Below are 24,540 nucleotides of genomic sequence, written 5' to 3'. Positions count from 1 at the left end.
CTCAGGCATGATGATGGCTTCCGAGATATGAGGCTCCTGCTCAGGACCGGATTAACCTATCTGGAGGCCCAGGCTAGAAAAAAAATACGTGGAGCCTGTTTACTTCGCGTTATACTTTTCTGTTCAAGTACAGTAGGAAAGTTAAGGGAATATGTTTCATATTTTTGGTCATATTTTCTTTTATGATGATGATTGTATCTTTATAATTCTTTATAGATAACCAGCTTTGATCAGAGTAGAAGCCCTTGTCCACCTGGAGGCCCGTGGTTACAGCCCTCCTAAACCCCTCTCTTAATCCGGCCCTGCTCCTGCTGATTTATGCCTATTGCTGGTTATAAATGATGTTCATCCCTGTTCCTCGAGGATGGTCCTGCTTCATTGTCATATGCTACATTTTCACGGACCTTAGTGTTGTGGCCGTCTGTCTTCTTTACTTTACCAGTTGTCGGTAACAAACGCAACGTGGCTTCATCCAGGGGCGGATCCAGGACGGACTTCTGGAGGGGTTGTCATATTGCTACTTTTAAGGGCTGCAAACTTTGTGATGGGTTTTATTTATATATATATAAAATAAGAAAGCTTCCTCTTCTTGGGGGGATGCGATCGCCCCCCCCCCCTGGATCCGCCCCTGGCTTCATCGAAATAAAAATGTGTAATTAATCAATAGAATCACTACCAATAGTTATGTTTGTTGGTACTTTTGCATGCACTGTAGGAGGGAGAAAAATTACAGTTTGTGTCCACATTTTTTAACTTTGACCTCCCGAAAACATAAAAAAATAAACAGCTACTTAGCAGACCAAGATCTCGGAACACGAACACGTAAGGAACTGAAAGACTCGGAACGGAGTCTTCTCTGATATCTTCCCGATCTATTCCGACAACACACTACTTTTAATGAGCACTGGCCGTAGGTAGTCTAGGTACAGCACTTTCCCCTACTACTCGTGATAATTCTTTTCATAGAATTCAATATCGAGCTTCAATCACAATATATCAGTTTGCAGTTCCAGTGCAACTAGATATCTTATCTTTATTTCTTGATTTTTCTTCTACATCTGTTAAAAAAATTGAAAAAAAAAAACTTGTTTCCACCTTCAATGATAAGGAACTTGTTTGTGACAAAGACAATACTAGTTTTCATATCAAAACTGTGATAACTAATTAAATGGGATAGGTACTCGCTACTGTTCGAGAATTGAGTTTTTCTATTTGATAACAACCAAGCAATCCATATTAAGATTTGTTTGGCCATTTGCTTTAGCACTGTCCATGTGACCTTAAACCAGTGCGACCTAAACATGATTTATGAACGTAGTATTCAAATAGAAGGTCAACTTAGCAGCCTAAATTGAACTACCATCATCATGAAGTTTCTTTCCAACAAGAAATATTTATTTTAAATAATATAGTTAAGTTCTGACAGATTTTGACATCTTCGAAACTTGCCTCCCTGTGCAACTGGTAGAGTCGGCCCTGTTAACAAGATCAGGTACGCAGGTGATACGGTTTTTATAGCTAGAACCAAACAAGGACTACAGAAGATGGTTCATAAAATATTTGAAATGGGAAACTATATGGAATGGAAATCAACATCGAAAAATTGAAAGTCGTGAAAATATCCCGTGGAAACGTGACCTTTACGAGTCAAAGTAGAACAAAGATAACTTTAAGACACCGACAATTTCAAGTAATATCTGGGAAGTATTTTGACGAGAGACGCTTACTCCAAGAAAGAGATCAAGTCAAAAATTACAATAGCCAAAGAAGCATCCAACAAGAAAAAAATCACTCTTAACGAGCAAGCTTAATATTGGATTAAAGCAGAAGCTGGTCAGGTGCTATATATGGAGTATTGGACCTGGTTCAGAGACTTGGACATTGCGGAAGTTAGAACAGAGATATTTAGAAACCTTCGAAATATGGTGTTGTAGGAAGATAGAGAAAGTAAAATGAACAGAGAGAATAACAAACGAATATGTTTTAAAACAGACAGGAGAGAAGAGAATGCTTTTAGCCCATATCCTTCGTAGGAAGGCCAATTGGATTGGAGACATCTCGCGAAGAAATTGTCTTCTTCGTACTGCCATAGAAGGAAATGTGGAAGGAAAGCGAGGAATAGGAAGAAGAACGCAACTGAGCGATTATTTGAAAAATAGAAGAAAATATTGGGAATTAAAAGATGAAGCTGAAGGTCGAGAAACATGGAAGAAAATTTTTCCAGGCCCAAACTTAAAATAAAAAGTAAAAAATAAAAATCTAATTAGTCCCAGAACCTGCAAAAGATACAATACTTCATAATAATATTTTTCCCCTTGTTTTACCAAATGATTTGAAGACGATGACATGCAATGCAGTGCCGTAACTTGGATTTTTTTCTGGGGATGCATTAATATTTGGGCCCTCTTGAAAAAGTTATTTTGCTCCCTCTCGTAAAATTCGAAAATAAGCTCCTTCTTTCTATTTTTCTCTTATTCTTTGTGTGGCCCTCCGGAGCCTGTGGGTCCTCCCGCACGCCCCAGGACCCGTTCCATACATGAAAAAATTATTAAGGGGACAATATTGACAAATCTCAAAGCCATAGGAATAAATATTATTTCTAGGACCCCTAATAGTAGACATTTTTTACTGAAATGTGCCCACGACTCATTTTTGTTTTCCTTTTGTGTGCTGTTTGGTCATAAGTGAACCTGTTTCAAGCTTCATTTATGATTTCATATTCGTATCGTATACGGAATAAGAAAATTTTGTCTTAAACTGCCCCCCCCCCCTCCGAAAGGCAGGGAGCTTCCCTGGAAGCAGTTGCCCCCTGCCCCTCCTCAAGTTACGGCCCAGATGCAATGCTAGCAGTTGTTAATGCTTTTCTATCATTTGGTACTAACGCCTCATATGTGCACACTATCTTATCAACTACGCTTTATTCATCATTTTTGTATCTTTTTCCTTACCATATCTGTTTCCATTTGATTTCAGTCATGCTATACAATGTTGTGCAACTATTTGCGTTCAGTGTTGCCAAGTGTATATTTTATTTTGCTAAATATTTTCAGTGTGTTGTAATCTTCCATCAGTTATACTCAGTGACGGAACTAAAATTGTTGTTAATGCGATTTCACTTCGGTGGTGACACCAGATGGGGAAGGTCTAAAGTCTATCGTCTCATTCCTCCGGATGACTGCCAATAGTATTTCTCATGTTTTATTTTTATGTAGTTTAAGTTATATAAAATTATCCTAAAGAAATCATTGGGACTATCTTTTTTTTTTTTTTTTTTTTTTTGGTATTTACACAATACGAAATACTTGAGGTAATAATTGTTTGCATTTGGTTTAATTGACGTTCGAAGTAGAGTGTTCATTGACAATAAGTCAATAATTTTGAAAAATGAAACATTTTAAGTAAGTGACTGGAAAATTATTATGTCACTGACACATCCAAAGAGATATTTTGATTCTATAGAACATTTCAAGGAGTATTCAATCCTAAACCCGAATAAAGCTCCCATTATCTAATTAATAGAATCGGTCTAAGCTAAAGTTTAGGTTGGCATTAAAAATGAATCTCTCACAACGGAACATCTTATATTGATAGTAGCATTGCCCAATCAAACCATGCGCAATCGATAGAGGAGTAAAGAAAAGTGAGAAATCCAAAGTTTTACGGGCCGACACCCAGAAACACAGAAGATACAGAGGAAAGAAGGATCTAAAATCATGTGAAGATTAGTGTTGCCACGAGACGAGACAGAACCTTGTTAGACGAGACACGAGACGAGACAGACTACTTGTCCCGTCTCGAAAACGAGACGAGACGGGATGTCTCGTGAAATGTCTCGTCTCGTCTCGTGTCTCGAAAATGAAAACGCTGGCGGGAATGGCCAAGATTGAAATTGCCAGTGGTCATATAGATTGCAAAAGGAAAATCCCCTTTGTGAGAAAACATGTTGAAAAGCCTTCATAGAAAAGTGTCCTCTGTCTATTGAATGAAACAATCGTGATACATGAGCTTCCAGGAATATCATCCTTAATGCCTTGTCCCCAATTCCCTTTGTTGTAAACTGAGGAATTCTCATTTTTTTACTTTCTGGCTGGAATGATGACAAACAAAATCAAAGACAGGGAAGATTTTTACAAGGTCAAGAAACCGAACTACCACCACCATCTATTCAATTCAAAAACTGGGTAAGGTCTACACTCATTACATGCTGTAGTTGAAAGTTCTGGCTGAGATGGCGGAACAGAACAGAACGGACTACACTTGTCTTTATTCTCTGGTGGCGGTATTTTTTTTTTGCTATATTAACCGAAATTAACCGAAAATGGCAATTGAAGTATGTCATCTTGCAACTAAAATTTTGTCTTCTCTCTCTCTCTCTCTCTCTCATACACACACACACACACACACACACACACACACACACACACACACACACACACACACACACACACATACACATGCACATAAAAACACACTTTTACCAATCGCTCCCTTATTATACAGCAGTAATGTTGTAAAATTCACCTCTTCGTTTGGAAGGCGGGCGAAGGACAAAGAAAGCAAAGATATTATCGAGGAACCTTTCAAATTGTTTGCTTTCAGCAAATTTATGATACTAACAATAACACTTTAAGTGAAGAGGTTTTACAGGGGGACCCTCGTTTTGTTACGCGGAAATGTTTGATCTGACCAGAGTGCGAAATTGCCCTCTGCTTCCATGTTGAGAGGAGGGGAATACTTCCCTTTCCTAGTGAATAATATGCATTAGGACCTAAATTATCTTCAGAAATGGTTTCTTACAGAATGTAAAGAACATTTGGTATAATGTTCATGGAACTCCGTTGAAAGCAGGAAATATCATGAGAATGATCAAAATTCGAACATTGAAGAACATAATTAACAGAAAAGAAACAGGATACCCAAACCATAATTTTAAACCTGCTATAAAATATATATCCTATATTTTTACTAATTCCTTACTCCCATGAAAGTATCCTGGGGAGGATATTCTCTCCAATTTTTTCGGACTGAGATCCTTTTATCCCGTACGATTTCGCCCCCTGACACAATACGAAAAAAATTCTGTTAAAATCCATACACATGACCCTTCCGGGACTCAACCCGGGGCCTTCAAGCCGATGGTCTATCGCCGCAGACAGCTCGGCTTGGTATGAAGATGTACGTACGTTGTATGATTGCGAATAGGTCATGACAATATAACAAACTTTAATCCAAAATTGCCACCCAAAAATCAACTTCTTTTTTAGACCCCTAGCTAATCTGGGTGTACTGTCATGAGTTTGTTACACAAACGGGGCAACCACCATATAGTGGCACACACCCCGCGGTTATGGGAACAGATTTGTACCATGGAAGTGAAGACTGGCCCCAAGCATTCTTTGGTCGGATGTGTCGTTCAGCTCCCATTACTATGACACTTTAAGTAGAGCTTACTGTGCAGTAACATATAAAATTTCAATCAAATACTTTGCATTACTCAATAAAATTATTTGGTTCCGAGCTTTTCTTTTTTAAAAAAAATAATAATTGCAACAAATCTAAACATGCTAAAATAGAAAGTAGTTTTTGGATTGGTATGGAAACCTAAAGGCTGGAATATATGAAATCAAAGTGTACACACATCTCTCTCTCTCTATTTATCTATATATCTTTCCATATCTCTCTCTCTCTCTCTCTCTCTCTCTCTCTCTCTCTATATATATATATATATATATATATATATATATATATATATATATATATATATATATATATATATATATATACGCTATAAAGCAAATGGGTTGATAGTATACGGTAGTGTCGGGGATGGTGATACCTTCACATCGCATTTTGCTTATCGTGCAAACATTATTTCACATTAGTGTCTTCATCTTCGACATACCTATGAGCAATTTACTATATATTCTGTATTGAAACTGGTGAAACAAATTTCAATGTTTCAGAATGTTAAAAAAAAGAAAGAAAGAAAGAAAAAGAAAGCCAGGGTCGAGAAGCCTCAGACAACTAACAGCAGAGATATATTATCTTGTAAACTATTTGTCCTTGCCTTGTGAGCTTATTTGAATTTATTTTTAAGACCTTTAGGCAACTTTGACCCACCCCGAATGGATAATGATGGGAAAATTAGTGGAATGAAGAAAGTGGTAGGATACTTAGACAACTTCGAGAAAACACACACATTCGAAAAATGAAATGAAATCTTCGAGTTTTACGTCCCACAGTTATGCCGGTTAGGCTAAAGGAGACGGTGATGAGTATTGAATGAAATGGTGGAATGAAGAAAGTGGGAGGAAACGGGAGAACCCACGCACACGGTGTTTGTCCACCACAAAGTTCACTTGGGGGGCTGGGATCGAACCCGAGACCCCAAGCACCAGAGGTGAACGCTCTACCACTGAGCTACCGCGGCCCCCCACACACATTCGATGTTTGTCCACCACAAAGCTCATATGGCACTAACCGAGATCGAACCGACTACCACATACACCAGAGGTGAAGGCTTCACGGTGTAGCTACCGTGACATTTCTTGTCTTGTGTGTTCTGATTAATGCTTGTAACTTAGTTGCATCTTGACTAGCATGGTGCAGCCTTCTACATTTTACTTTCGTTCCCATGGTATGCTGCTATATTTTTACGAGACAAGACGAGACAAAACGAGACAAACGACTCGAGACGAGACGAGACACGAGACGGGACGAGCACATTTTTTCGAGACGAGACACGAGACGAGACATGCTTTGCACGAGACGAGACGAAACAGCGTGAAGTCTCGTCTCGTCTCGTCTTGTGGCAACACTAGTAAAGATAACAATGCAAAAGATACACTGACACAGAAAGAACTTCAAAATGATTAAATTAATCAAAATGACATTTACACAACAGTATAGTAAGCAAACATTGTACCCACAGACGTGCTCAATAACACCATATGTAATGCAGTGTTGCCAACTGAGAACAAATTGAATTTTGTTAAATGACACGGAACACGAAGTATAGCATCTAGAAAATCTAATTATTAGTAGAACCATACCTATGAAGTCGTGATGTAGAGTGTTGCTAACGTTTGAGGATAGGCCTATATGAATCTGGGATGTAGAAGTGTACATACAGTACACGATTCGAACTTGTTGAAATTAAAATATGTGACCACAAACAGGAATATAACCAATGAAGTACAAAACACTGAAGCACAGTGTTTTAGTTCGGCTGCGGCTTCTGTACGATGTAGGCCGCAATATCCTTGTTTTCAGTAGATTCTGTGTTGGTGCTTACCGATCGCATCACTCCCTTGATTATGTCGCCATTTTAGGGGATCGTGTGCATCGTACGGTCCAGATGTTAACGGGTAGTGACACCATATTACATGATAATACACTTACTCACACAGTTGGAGCTGTTACGGTGTGATTTGAGGAACATCGAGATTAAGTTGAACACTTTCCCTAACGCACCAAATCCTCAGATCTGAATACAATTTAACATCTGTGGTCCGTTTTGGAGACACAAATCCGGCGCTTGTTTTCGTATCTATCTCCTCTCACAAAATTGAGTGATGCACTACACTGAATGACTTAATATTCCATTTGCTACAATTCACGTCCTCTATTACCCCACTCCATATTGCATCAAAGTTGTTCTGCTAGAGAAAATTAGTCTAATGCCCAGTTGCGGATCTAGCCCGGGGCCGAGGTAGCCTAAACCCCCCAGTTTTTTGAGTGACAAAAATAATTGAAGCTGTTATTTATATTAAAGTTTATAGTAAAATCATGATATACCTATCATAGTCTGGGTTCTGGCAGCCCCACCCCCCGCAGTTTTTATCTTCTAGATCCGCCACTGCTAATGCCATATTAATCTGGTTGTTGCACTTTGTTTCAGAAGTTTCCATTAAATTGATCAAGATCTGTATAGCTATGTGCAAATTTGCAACATAAGATAAATAATGCCTTCTTATTCTTCATTCTAGTTTTCGATACCTGGGTTAGTAATGAACTGAAGTGCAAACGTGAAATGAAAGCAAGGATAGGAATGGCGAAAGAAGCCGTTTAGAAAGGAAAAAAGAGACTGTTTTGTGCGACCTTGAATAAAGAGTTGGGAAAAAGACTCATAAATGTTTCGTGTAGTGTACTGTACTATATGGGTAAGAACAAGGACATTACGCAAAAATGATGAAAAACTACTGGAAGCTTTCGAAATGTTGGTGTGGAGAAGAATGGAGAGAATTAGCTGGGTCGAGCGGAAAACGTATGAGAGGGTGTTAGACATTGTGGGGGAGAAAAATAAATTTTAGATATTATTAAGAAGAGGAAGAAAAACTGTTGAGACATTGGCTAAAAAGGAACACTGTACGTACCATGAGGGACGTGACATGCTAGAGGGTATCGTGGTAGGAAAGAGAGTAATGGGCGAAGGAGATTACAATTAATAAACGATATTAAAACAGAAATGTACATGAAGACGAAGAGGTTATCAGAAGACCGTGGATCATGGAAGCTTCTCAATTGCAGCAAGTGATCTGCCAATAATGGCAGAATACATATGATGATGACATTCTTCATGAATTATAACCTTAAACAATAGAACTATTTCTGCATGTTAAAGGCTCATGCCAAGATTCATTAAAATGAGACAAGTTTTGCGAAAATTGTACTTCTGTATTCCAACTGCCGGACAGCTGAACACGGAAATGTCCATCAAGTCGAACGGTAAAAGCTTCGCTACGCTCTCTTCAATAAGTATTCATTATTTACTGTATTAAACAAGTTTAATAAATGATTTGATGCATTGTTGAAACGAGAGACCCTTTGACTAATTGCAACCCCAAACTATACGAGTAAGTCTCTAATCTTAAACAAAACGAAATATTTTGTTTTATAAAAATCTAGTATTTTTACTAAATTTCAGGAAAACATTTTATTAACAATCTAGCGGGAGTGGTTAACCTCTTCATTAATGACCTATTTCTATTTCATAAATAAAAAAAGATTGCGAATCTTTAGAAAAGAAACGCATTATTCTACCCAAATCGAATGATTTTATTCTCCGAGAACTGTTACATGACATATATATTTTCAAAAATCGCAGTGGTAGACTATATGCTTTGGGGAAAGATGGGATGGTGGGTGACTCTTCATTTCTGACCAACTTCAAGCATTGAGGATTGTGGAGAGCCTCAATAAACATACCGATCATTGAGTCAAAATTGAATAATTATTAATCTACGTTCATGCATGGCGGAGGATGGGGGTAAAAAAGATTCGCCTTTCTATTGTCGATCGATTGAGTTTAAATTCAAGTACTAGAGATAACTGTGAAGCCTAAAAAATATGAATCATATTGCATGGAAATCTATTTTTTTTTCACAGAAATTATCGTATACCATATTTCTGTTTTAATCGGAGAAAGCAGGAAATTACTGGGATAAATTCTTCGCTCATTCCTAGTTACCTTTTTATCTGAACTACTACCAAGGCTATGAGAAAGCCTTAAAGAAAACGTTCATAATATTTTGACGAAATCGAATAATTTTATGAAAATTATCGTGGAACTTTTAAAAAAATACGGGCAGAGGTCACGTAATCCACTCTCTGAACTTCAGTAATCTCAGGTCCATCTAGAACAGATGATTCGGAAATCTCGAGGAAAATAGTCGTCATATTCCATTACCGTCAAACATTTTTTTTAAGAGAATGAAATTATTAAGAAACATAATTCTTAATTGGAGTAAAGTTACCCCTTCATTACTAGAGAACTTTAACCTCAAGTTCCAGTAATCATTCGAATCCTCTTAACTCTTTATTTGGCACTATTGCTCTCAAGCAACATCGCATTCTATTGAGTTATCTGCACGAATTATAACTTCAGTGATCATTTAATTGGCATTATTGTTTTCATACAATATTCATATATAGGATTTGCGAGTCGTTTCTGTAGATACTTCTAGTCTTCGTCAACAGGGGACAGTCAAATTTGGTATTGTAGAGGCTTTATGTCCTGCGTTTCGCGTAGAGATGCAAGGGCTCGAAAAAAACCCGGCTTTTTTGAAAAAAAAACTCGGTTTTTTCTGCTTCGCTTTTTTGCTTGGGAAATTTTGGGCTTTTCTAAAAATTTTGCTTTAAACTGATAAAGCAGACTTTGTCTCGCTTCTCTAGAACAAAAAACTCATTTAATTAGTGGTTGATGCAGATAATAATATGAAACCCCCAAAATAAACCATGATTTTCAAAAAGATTTTTTAAAAAATTCTTAACATATTTACATTATGAATTCCAAAGGATTAACCAATATATGTAATAATATTTTAACCTCTTATATATAATAACTACTTTAAAAATGATACACAAATAACTAGCAAAATTGTATGTAGTATTTTTACTTCAAAATATCACACACCCTCTTTTTGAAGCAAAATAAAGAAAAACATGAGAGAAATCTGCACATCAAGAGCTTCGTTTCGGGTGGTTCTGTACATTCTTGAAATTTTTCAGTTAAGTTTTAACTTTCATATACATTGTATGAATATTTCGAACAAATTTTTCACTGATTGATCACATACGTAATAATCTGTTACCGCCTATCATGTGCTTCGGATCTACAAAATCGGTAAAGCTCCAAATTCTGTAATGCACTGACTGTTCCTTAAGCTTGTTCAGAATCGGGAAAGTATTGAATTTTCTGTTCATGGATCATATACGCACTAGACGGTTCATCTGAGTGTATGATTTCCTAGGATGTACAATATATAACCACCATCACGGTTTACCCAGTCCTGAAGGTTTCTGAATTTTTAACAAGAAAATTCAACATATCGTTAAGACTTTTTTTTTTTTTTTTTTTACAAAAAAGAAAAACTATGGAATACATTTAAAAAGAGTGGGAGAATCAATCACTGTTACAATTCACAAGAAAGACAACAAAATTGATTGTAATAATTATCGAGGCATTTCTCTCAACATTCTATTAATAAGATTGACCCCATACGCAGATGAAGTTATTGGAGATTATCAGTGTGGATTTAGTCGAAATCGACCAGATATTTACCATCCGACAAATACTCGAAAAGAAATGGGATTATATTACCCAGTAAATCAATGAGTTTAGAAAGGTTTACAACTCGGTAAGGAGGGAAACATTGTACAACATTCTTACAGAATTTGGAATACCGAAAAAGCTAGATTTATTAAGTGTTTAAATGAATCCCAGAGTAAAGTCCGAGTAGAAAAATGGGAGGTTACACGTCGAGATTGGCCTGAAACAAGGATATGCGTTATCGCCTTTATTATTCAGCTTTGTTCCGGAGTACGCTATAAGAAAAATCAAAGATAGGAACCGGGGCCTAGAGTTGAATGGTATTCACCAGGTTTTGGTGTATGCTGATGATGTAAATTTGATAGAAGAACAATCGAAAGAAATGCAGAGGCATTATTAAACGCTTGCAGAGACATGAGTAAATGCAGAGAAATCTAAATACAAGGAAGTTTACAAGGATCGTAATACGGCAAATTATGAATGCGTTAAAATATCAATTAATAGTTTGGACACAGTGGATACTTTCAAATATCTTGGATCAGTATTACCATACCAAAATCATACCCACAAAGAAATTAAAAGTCGACTGAAATCAGGACATTCTTATTATTCAGTTCAAAATATTTTGTCGTCGCGAATTCTATCAAGGAATTTAAAGTTTAAACTACATAAAATTATAATCATGCCTGTTATGCTTTATGGTTGTAAAACATGGTCGCTTACGCTGAGGAAAGAAGCAGACTGAAATTATTTGAGAATAAAATTCTCAGACGAGTATTTGGACCCAAGAGGAATGGGAATGGGGAATGGTGGAAACTTCATAAGGAGGAACTACATAATTTATACGGTTTACCAAACATCGTTAGTCATCAAGTCTAGGAGGCTCAGGTGAGCAGGTCATGTAGCCAGAATGGAAGATAGTAAGAACGCTTTCAAAGTTTTAACTGGAAATCCAATCGGGAAATGTCCATTAGGAAAATTTAGGTGCCGATGGGAGGAAAATATTAAGATGGATCTAGCAGAAATAGGAATACAGAGTATAAACTGGATTGAATTGGATAAGGACAGAAGTCAGTGGAGAGCTTTTGTGCCCATAGAGAAAGAGAGAGAGAGAATACATTTAAGTTAAGCTCAACTGCACAACAAACATGAGTGAGTGGTTAGCTCTCGCGCTTCTATCGTGAAGTCCGGGATTAAACCCCGCATTCAACCATTTTGACAAAAGTTTTTCTTAATTCCATCTGTGAATGTAGAGATAGTGTGTGTACTGTGAGTCCTGGCCGACTTCCTTTCTAATCGTTTTTAATTCTTTGTTATTACTAATTACCAGCAGTGATGGATTTGCGAAGAAGGTTAGGGTGGGGATGTCTTTCGGATTGAAGCCTCTACCCCGAAATTACGAAATTTCTAAAACAAACTAAATATTAGTTTTGCCTTTAATCATAAACTTCAAGGTGTCCTCAAATAAAAAATTAGGAATGTTTAGAAAAACTAAGCATTAATAAGAAAAGCCTTCCCCCCCCCAAAAAAAATACTTTTCTAAATCCGCCACTGATTATCAATATAAAATGGTCTTCAACGTTGTATCTGGAAGATTATAGCTGAATATACAAACGAAACAAAATATTTGTTATGCCTGTACTAATAAACTTAAGCTCCTCTTAAATAAAAGTTAGGAAATTTTAGAAAAACCAATCATTATTCAGAAAAATCCCTCCTAAATATTTTTCTAAATCCGATACTGATTATTTCTATCAAATGGTATTCAAGGTTGTGTCCGGAAGATTATTGTTAAATCATTGCACAGCTACGGTATAACGGAAATGTGGAAATACACTCTGACAGATATACTGAAAAACGTACGCTCTTATGGATACATTGAAAAATGTGAGTTTAATTATGTGCTAGAAGCTAGAGTACTAAGCTCTAAGAAGTGAAACACGGATGACTAAAAAGAAATGATCTAAAGAAGAAAAAATGTCGATAATTCAGAAGTTAAAGTAAATTTAAAAAGCTTCTAAAATTGCCCTCAAATACTACGTACTTTATGTTTACTTTAATTCATAAACTATGTGCTCCATCCATCATGATGGTGAATTCCAGAGCGAAATATGGCATTTAGGTCATGGAATCTTATTTAACTTTAGAGTATACTATAAGAAAGCTATTTAAACAGAAAAATCATAAAAATGAAAAAAGCCAAAATTTCCAAAATTCTCGTTTTTTTTTTTTTTTTTTTTGCCAAAAAAGCCGGCTTTTTATGTGCAAAAAACCATCGATTCAAAAAAGCCGGCTTTTTTGCATCTCTAGTTTCGCGAAAGTTCTTTTTTCATTTTTTAAATTTGTGGTTTCTTGCTCTGTACGAAAATATTTCAACGAAACTGCTGCTAACTACTGAAAATATTCTTATGATATTTAAGCATAATAGGGCAATACTGCTCACTAGCAACACATAAGACCAATGTTGCTTTGAAATAAACATCCTGTATTTTGTAGCCAAAGTGCAAAATATACTTTAAAAGTTACGAAATTATGATTAGGAAGACATGGTTCAACGATAAATGCAAACTAAATATTTTAATGGTAATGCTATCAATGCTTGTCAATTAAAGGGTTAAAAAAAAAACTGTTTTCTATGTTTTGTCGAACTCGAATAATTTTTACATACTGTAGATTATTATGCAAAATCGTTTGTAATGTATAATGTTCAAATTTGCAATATGGAGTTGATATTACACCTTTTTGTCCCCCTTATTCTTCTGGATTTTAACCCTAAGCAATAGAGTTATGTCTGACGGTTGAAGTAATCTAAATACCGAGTTTCATTAAGATCGGGTAAGTTTTACTAGAGCTATCGTGAAACAGACACACACATACATACATGCATACAGCGGCGCAAATCTGTCTTCAACATTAGGGGGGAGGGAAACGGGTAAGAATGTTCTCATAATCTTTATTTTTTAAAGCGATTTTCAAATTATTTATGAAGTTCAAAAACAATGCTGCGGAGGATCAGAAGAGAAAAGTTGTCTTCAACATTGGGAGGCGGGCAGATTTGAGGCTTATTCTGCGGAGGGAGATGACTTATTACGGTAGATGAATCTGATTTCTGAGATGAACCTGTTGTGTGTTATATATGAAGTGATGTAGATGTAGTAATGGTACATATCAGTATTACAAATCAGTGCCGTGAACACATTCTGAAATCTGAATACGTGCATATTTATAACTGGTATGTTTGTACTTAGGTATCCACAATGATCCTCATCCACAATGTAGATGAAAAACATTTGAAATCGGGTTATTGAGAGGGACAGTTCCTTCCAGTTCCAAGATTGGGGGACATGTCCCCTTATCTCCCCCGGAATTTGCACCAGTGCATACTTATTATTCTGCGTATGCCGATAGATTCGAATGGTAGAAACTCGCTCACGCTCGCTCCAATAAAACAACAGAGGAACCCCATTCGCAAGCTTGGAATCGAGAAAGGACCCCACGCACCAGAGGTGAAAGCTCTACCACAGAGCCATCGTGCTCTCCCCCCCCCCACACACACACACAATTAATGATTGATTAACATTCCTCGCGATGGATATCCGCGTTTGCTATGCTAATATGCTTCGATTTAACAATTGAAGCTAGTACGCCGTTGATGTTCTTTTTCGACGTTGCAGTTTTCGGATACGTGGAACGTTGCCTGTTGTCGACGATCCTCTTTCACGGAACTTCTGGAGTAATTTTTTAATTGCAACATACAACAAAGGCTCTTTTTGTAGGTGGCATTGGTTAAAGACATTTCTTACTAAACATCAGGATGATCAGGATGTTTATGCATTAGCGCCATCTATATCAACTATGATTATGCCTGTTAGGCTGGGAGAGGTGCATGATGAAGGCAAATGAACTATGGTGGAAGAGTTTGTGGAATGAGAATGTGGGAGGAAACGGGAGCATCCCGAGAAACCCACTGACACGATATATAGCTTATCACGGGGAGTGCTGTAGCGGGTGAAGGGCCTCCGATCACAAATTGCTTAGGGTCGCAAAGTACTTTTCAAATTGCCATAATTAATGTTGGTGCAGACACTTTATTTTAAATCACTCTTATCTTTCTGCAGTGGCGGAGCCAGGGGAGGGCCAGGCCCCCTTGCTCAAATTCTTGGCCCCCCTAGTGGCCCCCCATACAGAGTGATACTGATATAGGTCGACAAACGGAGTCTCCACAAGTCGCCTAGTTAATAGTCGCCATAAGTGAAACTACTACCGAAACAGCAGAGTTACCAACTGCAGAATACCGTATGTTGCAGTAGTCTGCGTTCTGAGTAAAAAGCTTCAGGCAGCTCTTTTGTTTGTAGTACAACAAGATCTAATTCATCGAAATTTGGATCGTACATGCATTGACCTCACCATCTTAACGTTCATTTTAAACTCTGTCCCTTATCTGGTTATCTTCTTCGTTTTCAACAAAGAATCAGAAAAAAAGAAAAATGAGTCAACATTCTCATTCACTTGAATGTTGAGTCATATAGATGCTTGCTTACAAAAAGCATACACTACAGTAAAACATGACATTTGCGTTGAACGAAAGAAGTCTGCGCACGCTACTTATTATAATTCGTACAGTAAGTAATTAATTTCCATTGATTATGGCAACAGAACAAATGCATAGCATCCATTAAATAATTTGGTATTATTATTATTATTTTCAAAGAATCTTAATATCGAGCCGTCTTGTTTAGTACAGTAAAAGAAGAGAACAAAAGTTTTTATCAGGTCCTGTTTCTGCAATAATCATTTTCCCTGTTGTTCGTATCCAGATCGCTTGAGAAAAATAAGATACTGAATTCTACCTACACCTAGTACTTGCTACCGATAATGATTCCCCCTCTCGACTACCTTCTGGACTTGTTTCTAGTATGTTTTTTTTTTTTCTTAACGTTCTTAGCCGTTGGCAAATCTGTAGAAACCTTCTGCTATGGCTTAACTAGCGATACTAGCGAATTCCAAGGAAAAGGATGTCAGCGTTGGGTGGACCTATATTACTAACTAAAGCCTGGGGAAATGTAGTAAAAATCAGTGATTTTAAAAAATAAATCGTTCAGAACTATTTTGTTTTAAACGATTTTAACTGTACCCTAATCCCAAAAATACTACTGCTAGAGAAATTCCAAAGCTTATCAATGTCAGAGCTACAATCTCCTGATTACTAACCATCAGGTAAGATACCGAGATGATACAACTTGGTCGCGGCAGTAATGCTATTTTGTGTAAAAGTGATAGTTTGTCCCGTGACCAGGTTGTTTCATCCCGTTTTCTAATGTTTAGTAATCAGAGAGATATGAGGAGTTTGTGGGAATTCAGTCAGTGAATACCCAATTTTATCGCAGATTTATATTTGTTCTTTGTTAAAATATAAATTTCTAAGAAAATTAAGCATTCAACATTTCTGAGAAAATTACATTGTAAGAATTATGCAGAATAGTAAATAAGTGGTGACGAATTTTTAACAGGATATTCTAACTAATGGCCCTCCTTCAAATCTAATCTGAAAACTAACAATATTAATTTAGTATCGACTATAGGATAATAGCGTTAAGTTGCTTCAACTATATTTGGATTCATTTTAAGGCTTTGAAACATTCGAAGCTCAGAGGATAGAAATGAGGGAAATGATTCGATAGGGCAATAAAAATTTCCCTACTGACGCCGAGGAAGAATTTTGGTAAACTCCTCAATCGAAATATTTAACCACGAAGGATCATCACATCATCTTCTGAATCTTAAGTTGATGTTCTACCGCTGAGATTTGGCCATTCGGTATGACTGTGAAGTGTTCATGTATTTGAATTCACATCAAATTCTAAAAGCTAGTGAAGGTAAACAAACGAAAGAAAGAAAAATGCCATCTATGCTTCTTTTGGTGTAAGGAGTCCCAATTGAAATGTCTGTTCTAACACCCTTTGATATTAGGAAAAGAAAAATGCATTTCCTCTTTTTGCTTCAAAAAGTGTTTACTTTATAAGTTTCATGAAGTAAAGGGAAATTCATTACTTAGTTTTATATGCGGTATTATTATGCGGCATTAAACCAAATCCGAAACATATGATATTTATTTACTTCCATCATTCCATCAGGCAAATTAGTGTGACCTGCACAAGTGGGAAATTTTCGGGCTGATAAAATTTGAGATGACTGCTGCCATACTATAATATTGAGATTCGCCTTATCTCAAGTAGATACAGATATGTCAGAAGTTTTGATTCTTGTAGACTAACTAGTTCAAAAGCTGTCGAAGATGAAGTCTGGAGAATACTCTCGTATGACTCTCAACGAACAACATTAGAACAAATTTATCAAGAATGTTTGGAAACATGCAAGAAAATGGTCTTGAAATTCCAGAGTCGGAAACAGAAAAGCTATAGGGGTTCCTCGTGAAAACGAATTAAACATTTGCCTTCAAAATATCACAAATTAAATTTGGATGAATCTCTTCCTTCATTGGAGGTAGAAAACGGATTTTCTAAAGATAATGTACTAAGAGGCATTTTTCTGCCTACTATTGATAAGGCAATCACTGAGACGGGAAAACGCTTTGGATCAAGTAGCAAAATCATTAGATCAATCACCGCTCCACATCCAAAAAGTGAGAACTTCCTAAATTACAACATTGTCGAGCCTATGGATCAGCATTATGGAAGTGATCTGGAAATATTCAAATGTGAACACAAAATTCCCCCAAAACAATTAAGTTGTATGAAGACGAGAGAATCCAAAGTTGATTTCTTGATGAATTTAGATCGTTAGATCTTGATGAAGTTGTTGATAAGTTTGCTGCTGCCCATAAGAATAGAAAGATCCTCTTTTAAGTAGAGGTATGAACCTATAAGTTATTTTCTTTACCTCGTAAAAGTGTATTTCTCTGTTTCCACTTAAATCAACAAGCCACACTTGTTTTAAACGCCGTGATTAAATAACTACTTACTTATATTAGAAATAAATTGTATTAATGTGCCCTAGTTGTTTGAGGTAGTAAATTCTTACATTTTCACTGTAAAAGAGTAAAATCATGAACAACAAAGATGAAAACATTCACACATACACACACACACACACATATATATATATATATATATATATATATATATATATATATATATATATATATATATATATATATATATATATATATATATATATAGATAGATAGATAGATAGATAGATAGATAGATATCAGAAAAATTGAAACATCTGAACGAAATTGCAACTTACCAGATTAATATGGTGTCGGGCCACCTTTCGCCTTCAGAACAGCCTTGATGCGACGTGGGATGGAGGCATAGAGATTGTGAATGGTAGCAAGTGGAATTTTACACCATTCCTCGTGCAAGGCATCGGCCAGTTCTGTGAGAGAGGATGGAGGTGGAAATCGTCGCCGTAGTCGTGTTTTCAAGACGGACCACAGATGTTCAATTATGTTGAGATCTGGGGATTGGGCGGGCCAGGGGAGGTGTTGAACTTCATCCCGATGTTCCTCAAACCACGCTGCAACAACGCCAGCTGTGTGAATGGGTGCATTATCATCCTGGAAGATGGCGTCATTGTCCGGGAATAACATCCGGACCATAGGATGCAAGTGGTCTCCTAAAATTGCTACATAATCGTTGGCAGTGATTCGTCCGCTAAGTGTGACCACAGGACCCAATGAAAACCATGATATGGCGGCCCACAGCATCACCGAGCCGCCGCCATGTTTCACAGTTGGGCGGAGACACTGCAGATCATAAGCTTCTTTGGACGTTCTCCACACAGAAATACGGCCCGTGGTTGGGAATAGGGTAAAGGATGACTCATCCGACCATATCACACGTTTCCAGTCCTCAACGGTCCAAGTTGCATGGTCGCGGCACCATTTGCGGCGTGTGAAAGCGTTATGGTCCCTGATGAGCGGTTTGGCCCGTGCAACACGACCCCGTAAGTTCATGTCATGTAATTCGCGGCGGACTGTGATTGTCGAAACAGTGGGGGAGGTGCTGATTGAGTTCATCCGTCACTTGCTCCCCAGTGGCACGACGGTTCTGCGTGACAATGCGCTTTAATACCCGGCGTGACCTGTCACTCATGATTTTCTTCCGTCCACTGTTCCGCTTCCCCGATGTGGTTTTCCCGTGTGTTGTGTAGGCCGTCATCACCTTCAACACTGTCCCACGCGACACACCTAACACAGTAGCCACTGCCGTCACACTCACTTCACATAACCGCGCACCAACAATTTGCCCTCTTTGAAAATCTGAGAGGTCTCCTATTTTACACTACCTCCGTCTGCTGCAGCCACTGGACACTGCTGTTCCACTGTGCCTGAAGTAGTATGGAGACCGATTTAACACACCACCACCAGCGGTCCGGCGCTGCGGGCGCCACGACACCACTGCCAACCCATACATCTGACGTGTTGCCAACTACAGGTGTTTCCATTTTTCTGATCACCATCTATATATATATATATATATATATATATATATATATATATATATATATATATATATATGTGCGTGTGTGTGTGTGTGTGTGGGAATGTTTTCATCTTTGTTGTTCATGATTTTACTCTTTTACAGCGGAAATGTAAGAATATATATGTAAGAATATATATATGTGTATGTGTGAATACAATTTTTCATTCATTGGAGATGGCCCCCTCAAAATTTTCTTGGGCCCTTCTTTGGCCCCTCCTGGAAAAAATTCTAGCTACGCTACTGTCTTTCTGTGATGTTGTTGTACAGTTTATGTGCGTACTGCACATAAACATATTTTTGTTTCACCTAGGAATAAATCGCAAAAATGTTTTACGTGGATACAGATATGACACTTCATATTCCTTGATTTTATATGGTACGTACTAGAGTATTATTGTGATCTATTACATGTTTTCAGTTCTCTTTTATACGATCCACTTCAGAGGTCAAGTTTCAAAACTTACCTGTTGTTAATTTCCATTAAATTACAAACAACGATAAGGCTCTTTCATGCAATAAATCACGTATCTTTATTTGTATTATGATGTAATGGGTAGAGTTTTGTTTTATGAATATTCGAGATGTCGAGCTAGCAACACTTCATTACGAACAGACAACTTGTTAACGAAACCGAGATTAGTTAGTCATGAGTGGCAGGTGGTATAAAAGCTAGCGTTAGCCTTGAAATTTACTGTTGTTTAGGGTCGCCAGTGAGTGAACGAACAACAGAAATAAAATCAGCTCCACTTGTTTCAGCTCCATCGTGAACAGATTTGTTTTTCATCTACAAATATTTCTCTCAAGTGATTATCTTTTTCTGAGATTAATTAACAAGTTAAAAATGGCCACATCTTTAGTCCGTCAGAACTTCCACAAAGATTCTGAAGATGCAATCAATCAACAGATTAACATGGAACTCTATGCCAGTTACGTCTACATGTCAATGGTAAGTAAACTGTCTGAACTTTATACCTTTATATTCTTTGTTTGCTGTTGTTTAGCGGGATAGGATTATTGTCATGGACCATTTGATCATCAAGGATTATTTGGTCATTTTCCATTGAATTATGTCACAATGCGTTCAATTTTAATAGGGGGATTGGGTTTATTATTTTTTTAATCTATAAAAATTACTAACAATTCCCACTTTTTTTCATATAAGTATTTCATAAACAATCTTACATTATTTATAACTGTTTTGCGTACAAAATCAAGGAAGTTACAGTGAAGATGTGTTTTTATCAACAGTTTTCTAAAAATTGGCTAGGCAATAACAAATATGTGACACAGTGACGTACGCAAGACAGTTTCGCGGGTTATAACCCATCCTTCAACAAGATAATATGGAAAGATAAACATTTACACACACACACACAAACACACACAGAGCTGATCTGTTTGTGATCAAAGCACGGGAAAATGACTGAACAGACTGGAATAATGATTTTTTTTTTAAATGTATAGTTATTACTAGTGCTGTCGAAATCGGTTTTTGAAAAAACCGAAAACCGGTTTTTGAAAAAAGTGAAATTTCATAAAACCGAAATGTCGGTTTTGAAAACCGCTTTTGCGGTTTCGGTTTCGAAAACCGCATTTGCGGTTTCGGTTTTGAAAACCGCATTTGCGGTTTCGGTTTTGAAAACCGCTTTTGCGGTTTCGGTTTTGAAAACCGCATTTGCGGTTTTCGGTTTTCAGAAAATCGGTTTTCTGAAAAACCGAAAACCGCAAATGTCACAAAAATTCTACAGCACTAATATCAAGTAACGACGAGAAAATAGCAAAGAATCTTTCCCCATACCGGCTCTCAGTTGCCAGATGGAGGGAAATTTCCCTCGGCGGCTTAGGGAAAAATGATCAAAATTTGTAGAAGGAAAAGAAGGTATTTTTTCTTAAAATGTCCTAAAGTGTAGGGAAATTCTATACTTTTACAATTGGCAGAATATAAAAAAAAAAAAAATAAGCTGCAATTTCTCAAAGAGGCACGGCTATCGTTATTGGGAAGTAAAAAGATACAGAATAAAATATGATCGGTGTTTCCGTCTAGTATAAACTATTGCAGGTGTCTGGGACTTGCGATAAGAAGCCAGTCGACACATGCAAAACCACAACATTCACATTTATCGGAGTGGCAACAAATCAACAATAAAATTGTGTATTGCGATAGAGATTTTCTTTCTTTCTTTTCTCTTTCTTTATATTAAGAAAGGGAGGTGGTGCCTTTTTGTTAACAAAAGAAAGAGTGGCAGTACTATTTTTAAAAATATGGGGAGAGAGTAATAATAATATAAAAGATGTCAGTTTAAGTGGATGATATTTCAAATTGAATTTCATGAGTTGCATGTGTAGTGATCTTAAATAGGGATATACCTTATTTCTATTGAGTGTTGGCTTATTACCCTATTTTAGCGGGTACCACCCGATTTTCAGGTTATATATTCGTCCCCCGCTTAGACATATCTTAATCACGAAAAACCACCCGCTTTTTGGGATTGGAGAAAAATCTAAGAAAACTTAGTTGATAAAGTGTTGGTATGATATATTCCCCGTAAACCGCTACACCTTTGACAATCTCAATTGCGATTGAGTTAAATTTGGACTCGCGCTCAGGCTCAAGCTCTGGGCTATCTGAGCAGTGCGCGTGTGCAGAATCATTTGCTAATAAGAGATCTGCTCTAATGCACAATGGTTTTCTTTGTATAGTTCATGTGTTTTCTATGTAATGTATTGGAGGTTCTATACGAATGAATATTCGTTTGTAGACGTTGTAACAAACATACTTGAATTATTCATACCTTCACAAGCTACAAGAATGCCGAACGACAATTTCAAGTGTAACTTTAAAGACTCTTATAGAAGCGAATTTACGTTTCTTAGCCAGGGCAGAACTCAGTTTGAAGCAAAATGTACAATCTGGAAAACTGTTTCGTTTGAAAAGTAGGATGCAGGGAAGCAAATTGGACCTCCCCTGATTTTTATATATTTTGTAAACTAGATCACGAGGAATACGAATCTGAAGGCGTTTTGACATTCCGACCTCCGGAACTCGAGATATTAAAACTTAAAGTTTAATATAGACGCTATATGAAAAAAACACAATATTCTCTATACGAAACATATTATGTCCTGAGAGATATATAAAGGTAACCAAGAAAGTTCTGTCGCTTTTTGTGGAATTCTGTGTAAAATTGACCCTCATACCGTGAGTTTAATGCGAATGGAGATAAGGCGAAGGTCAGTTGTTGGTGTGGGTATATCCGACATTCTACCTGATTGTGGAAGTTCAGTTACAACGTAAACGTATGTAAGGACGGAGTGAATATGGAACCTCCACAGAGCGTCATAGGGGCGTGTATGCTGTACGAGTTCCAACTTGGATCAAACGCCACTGTAGCGGGGCGGAAGATACCTCAGGCCTTTGGTGAGGGTGTCGTGATTACGCAGACAGTGCAAGGGTGGTTTAGCAAGTTTAAGAACGGTGACGAAACACTCACGAAAGACGCACCACACGTGCCGGAAGACCAACACATGTACAAAATGAGGATCTTCAGGTAGCAATTGAGCCGAACAGACATGTGAGGAACTGGTGCTAACATTCAATGTTAGTCGAGAAACCATTCGCCAGCACCTCCATCAATTTGGGAAGCACTACAAGTTGGGTCTATGTGTCCCAGATGATTTGTTTCCGGGCCAGAAAGTCCTCCTGTGTGTTTGGTGGACTGCTCACGACATCGTGCATCGGGAACTGCTACCGGGCGGTCAGAGAAGAACATCAATGCAACTGTCTACTGTCAGCAGTTGAGCCGTGTTCAAGAAAAACTCAATACCCTGGAGCCAACACTTCTCAATCGCTAAGGGGTTCCCCCATTACGGGACAACGCTATGCCCCACATAGCTAGAATGAGCCGGAACACCATCCTACACCTTGAATGGGAAACACTATTGCATCCGCCATACTGTCCGGACATTATACCGTCCGGTTATCACCTGTTCCTTTCCTTGGACACTCACTTTACAGGACTCCAGTTCAACTCCGTAGTAGAGGTGCTAAATGCACTTGGTACCTTCTTCGCTTCACGGCAAACCAAGTTCTACCGCGAAGGAATCCATGCACATCCCGAACGTTGGCAGAAGGTCATTGATACTGATGGGTACTATTTTTGATCTTCCAGGTACGTCTTTGGTGACATATCTATGCTCTAAGTGATAGGTCAAAAAGCGACAGAACTTTCTTCGTTACTTTTATACATATTACATAAAACTACTGTATAAGTTCTAGTATCTCGAGATCGGGAAATCGGAATGTCAAAATTCGTTCAGATAATTGCTAATTTTGGTCCAGTTTACAAAATATATAAAAATCAAATAGTGTCCTTTTTGCTTCCTGGTTACTTTATGTTCGAATATCTCGAGTTCCGAAATTCGGAATGTCAAAATTCCTTCAGATTCGTGTTTCTCGTGGTTTAGTTTACAAAATATATAAAAATCAGTTGGGGTCTAGTTTGCTTCCGTTTTCACTTGATGTTCGAATATCTCGAGTTCCGAAATTCGGAATGTCAAAATTCCTTCAGATTCGTGTTTCTCGTGGTTTAGTTTACAAAATATATAAAAATCAGTTGGGGTCTAGTTTGCTTCCGTTTTCACTTGATGTTCGAATATCTCGAGTTCCGAAATTCGGAATGTCAAAATTCCTTCAGATACGTGTTCCTTGTGGTCTACTTTACAAAATATAAAAAAATCAGGTGGGGTCCAGTTTGCTTCCATGGTCAATTTATGCTCGAATATCTCGAGTTCCGACATTCGAAATGTCAAAATTCCTTCAGATTCGTGTTCCTGGTGGTCTAATTTACAACATATATGAAAATCATGTGGGGTCCAGTTTGCTTCCCTGCAGCCGAAAAGTACATTGAATAGTCGTGAAAGAAATAACTAAAAAAAAAAAAAGCTAAGGATCGAACGTCAGTATTTGTCACCCTAATTTAG

General features: G+C 37.4%; 1 protein-coding gene across 1 annotated transcript in view; it reads left to right on the top strand.

Annotated features, from left to right (window-relative positions):
* The first annotated feature begins 20,210 nt into the window (after positions 1–20,210).
* The window catches only part of LOC145680640 (ferritin, heavy subunit-like), a 29,369-nt gene continuing 25,039 nt past the window's right edge, over positions 20,211–24,540 (top strand). The window contains exon 1 of the mRNA XM_081751338.1: positions 20,211–20,506. Coding sequence (XP_081607464.1) covers positions 20,402–20,506 — 105 coding nt within the window. The 5' untranslated portion in view covers positions 20,211–20,401. The remainder of the gene's footprint in view (positions 20,507–24,540) is intronic.

This window comes from Thermobia domestica, chromosome 3 (genome assembly GCF_964235325.1).
Source record: "Thermobia domestica chromosome 3, izTheDome1.hap1.1, whole genome shotgun sequence".
Lineage (NCBI taxonomy): Eukaryota > Metazoa > Arthropoda > Insecta > Zygentoma > Lepismatidae > Thermobia > Thermobia domestica.
The sequence above is the reverse complement of the archived record's forward strand: the minus strand, read 5'-3'. Positions and strand labels throughout refer to the sequence as shown.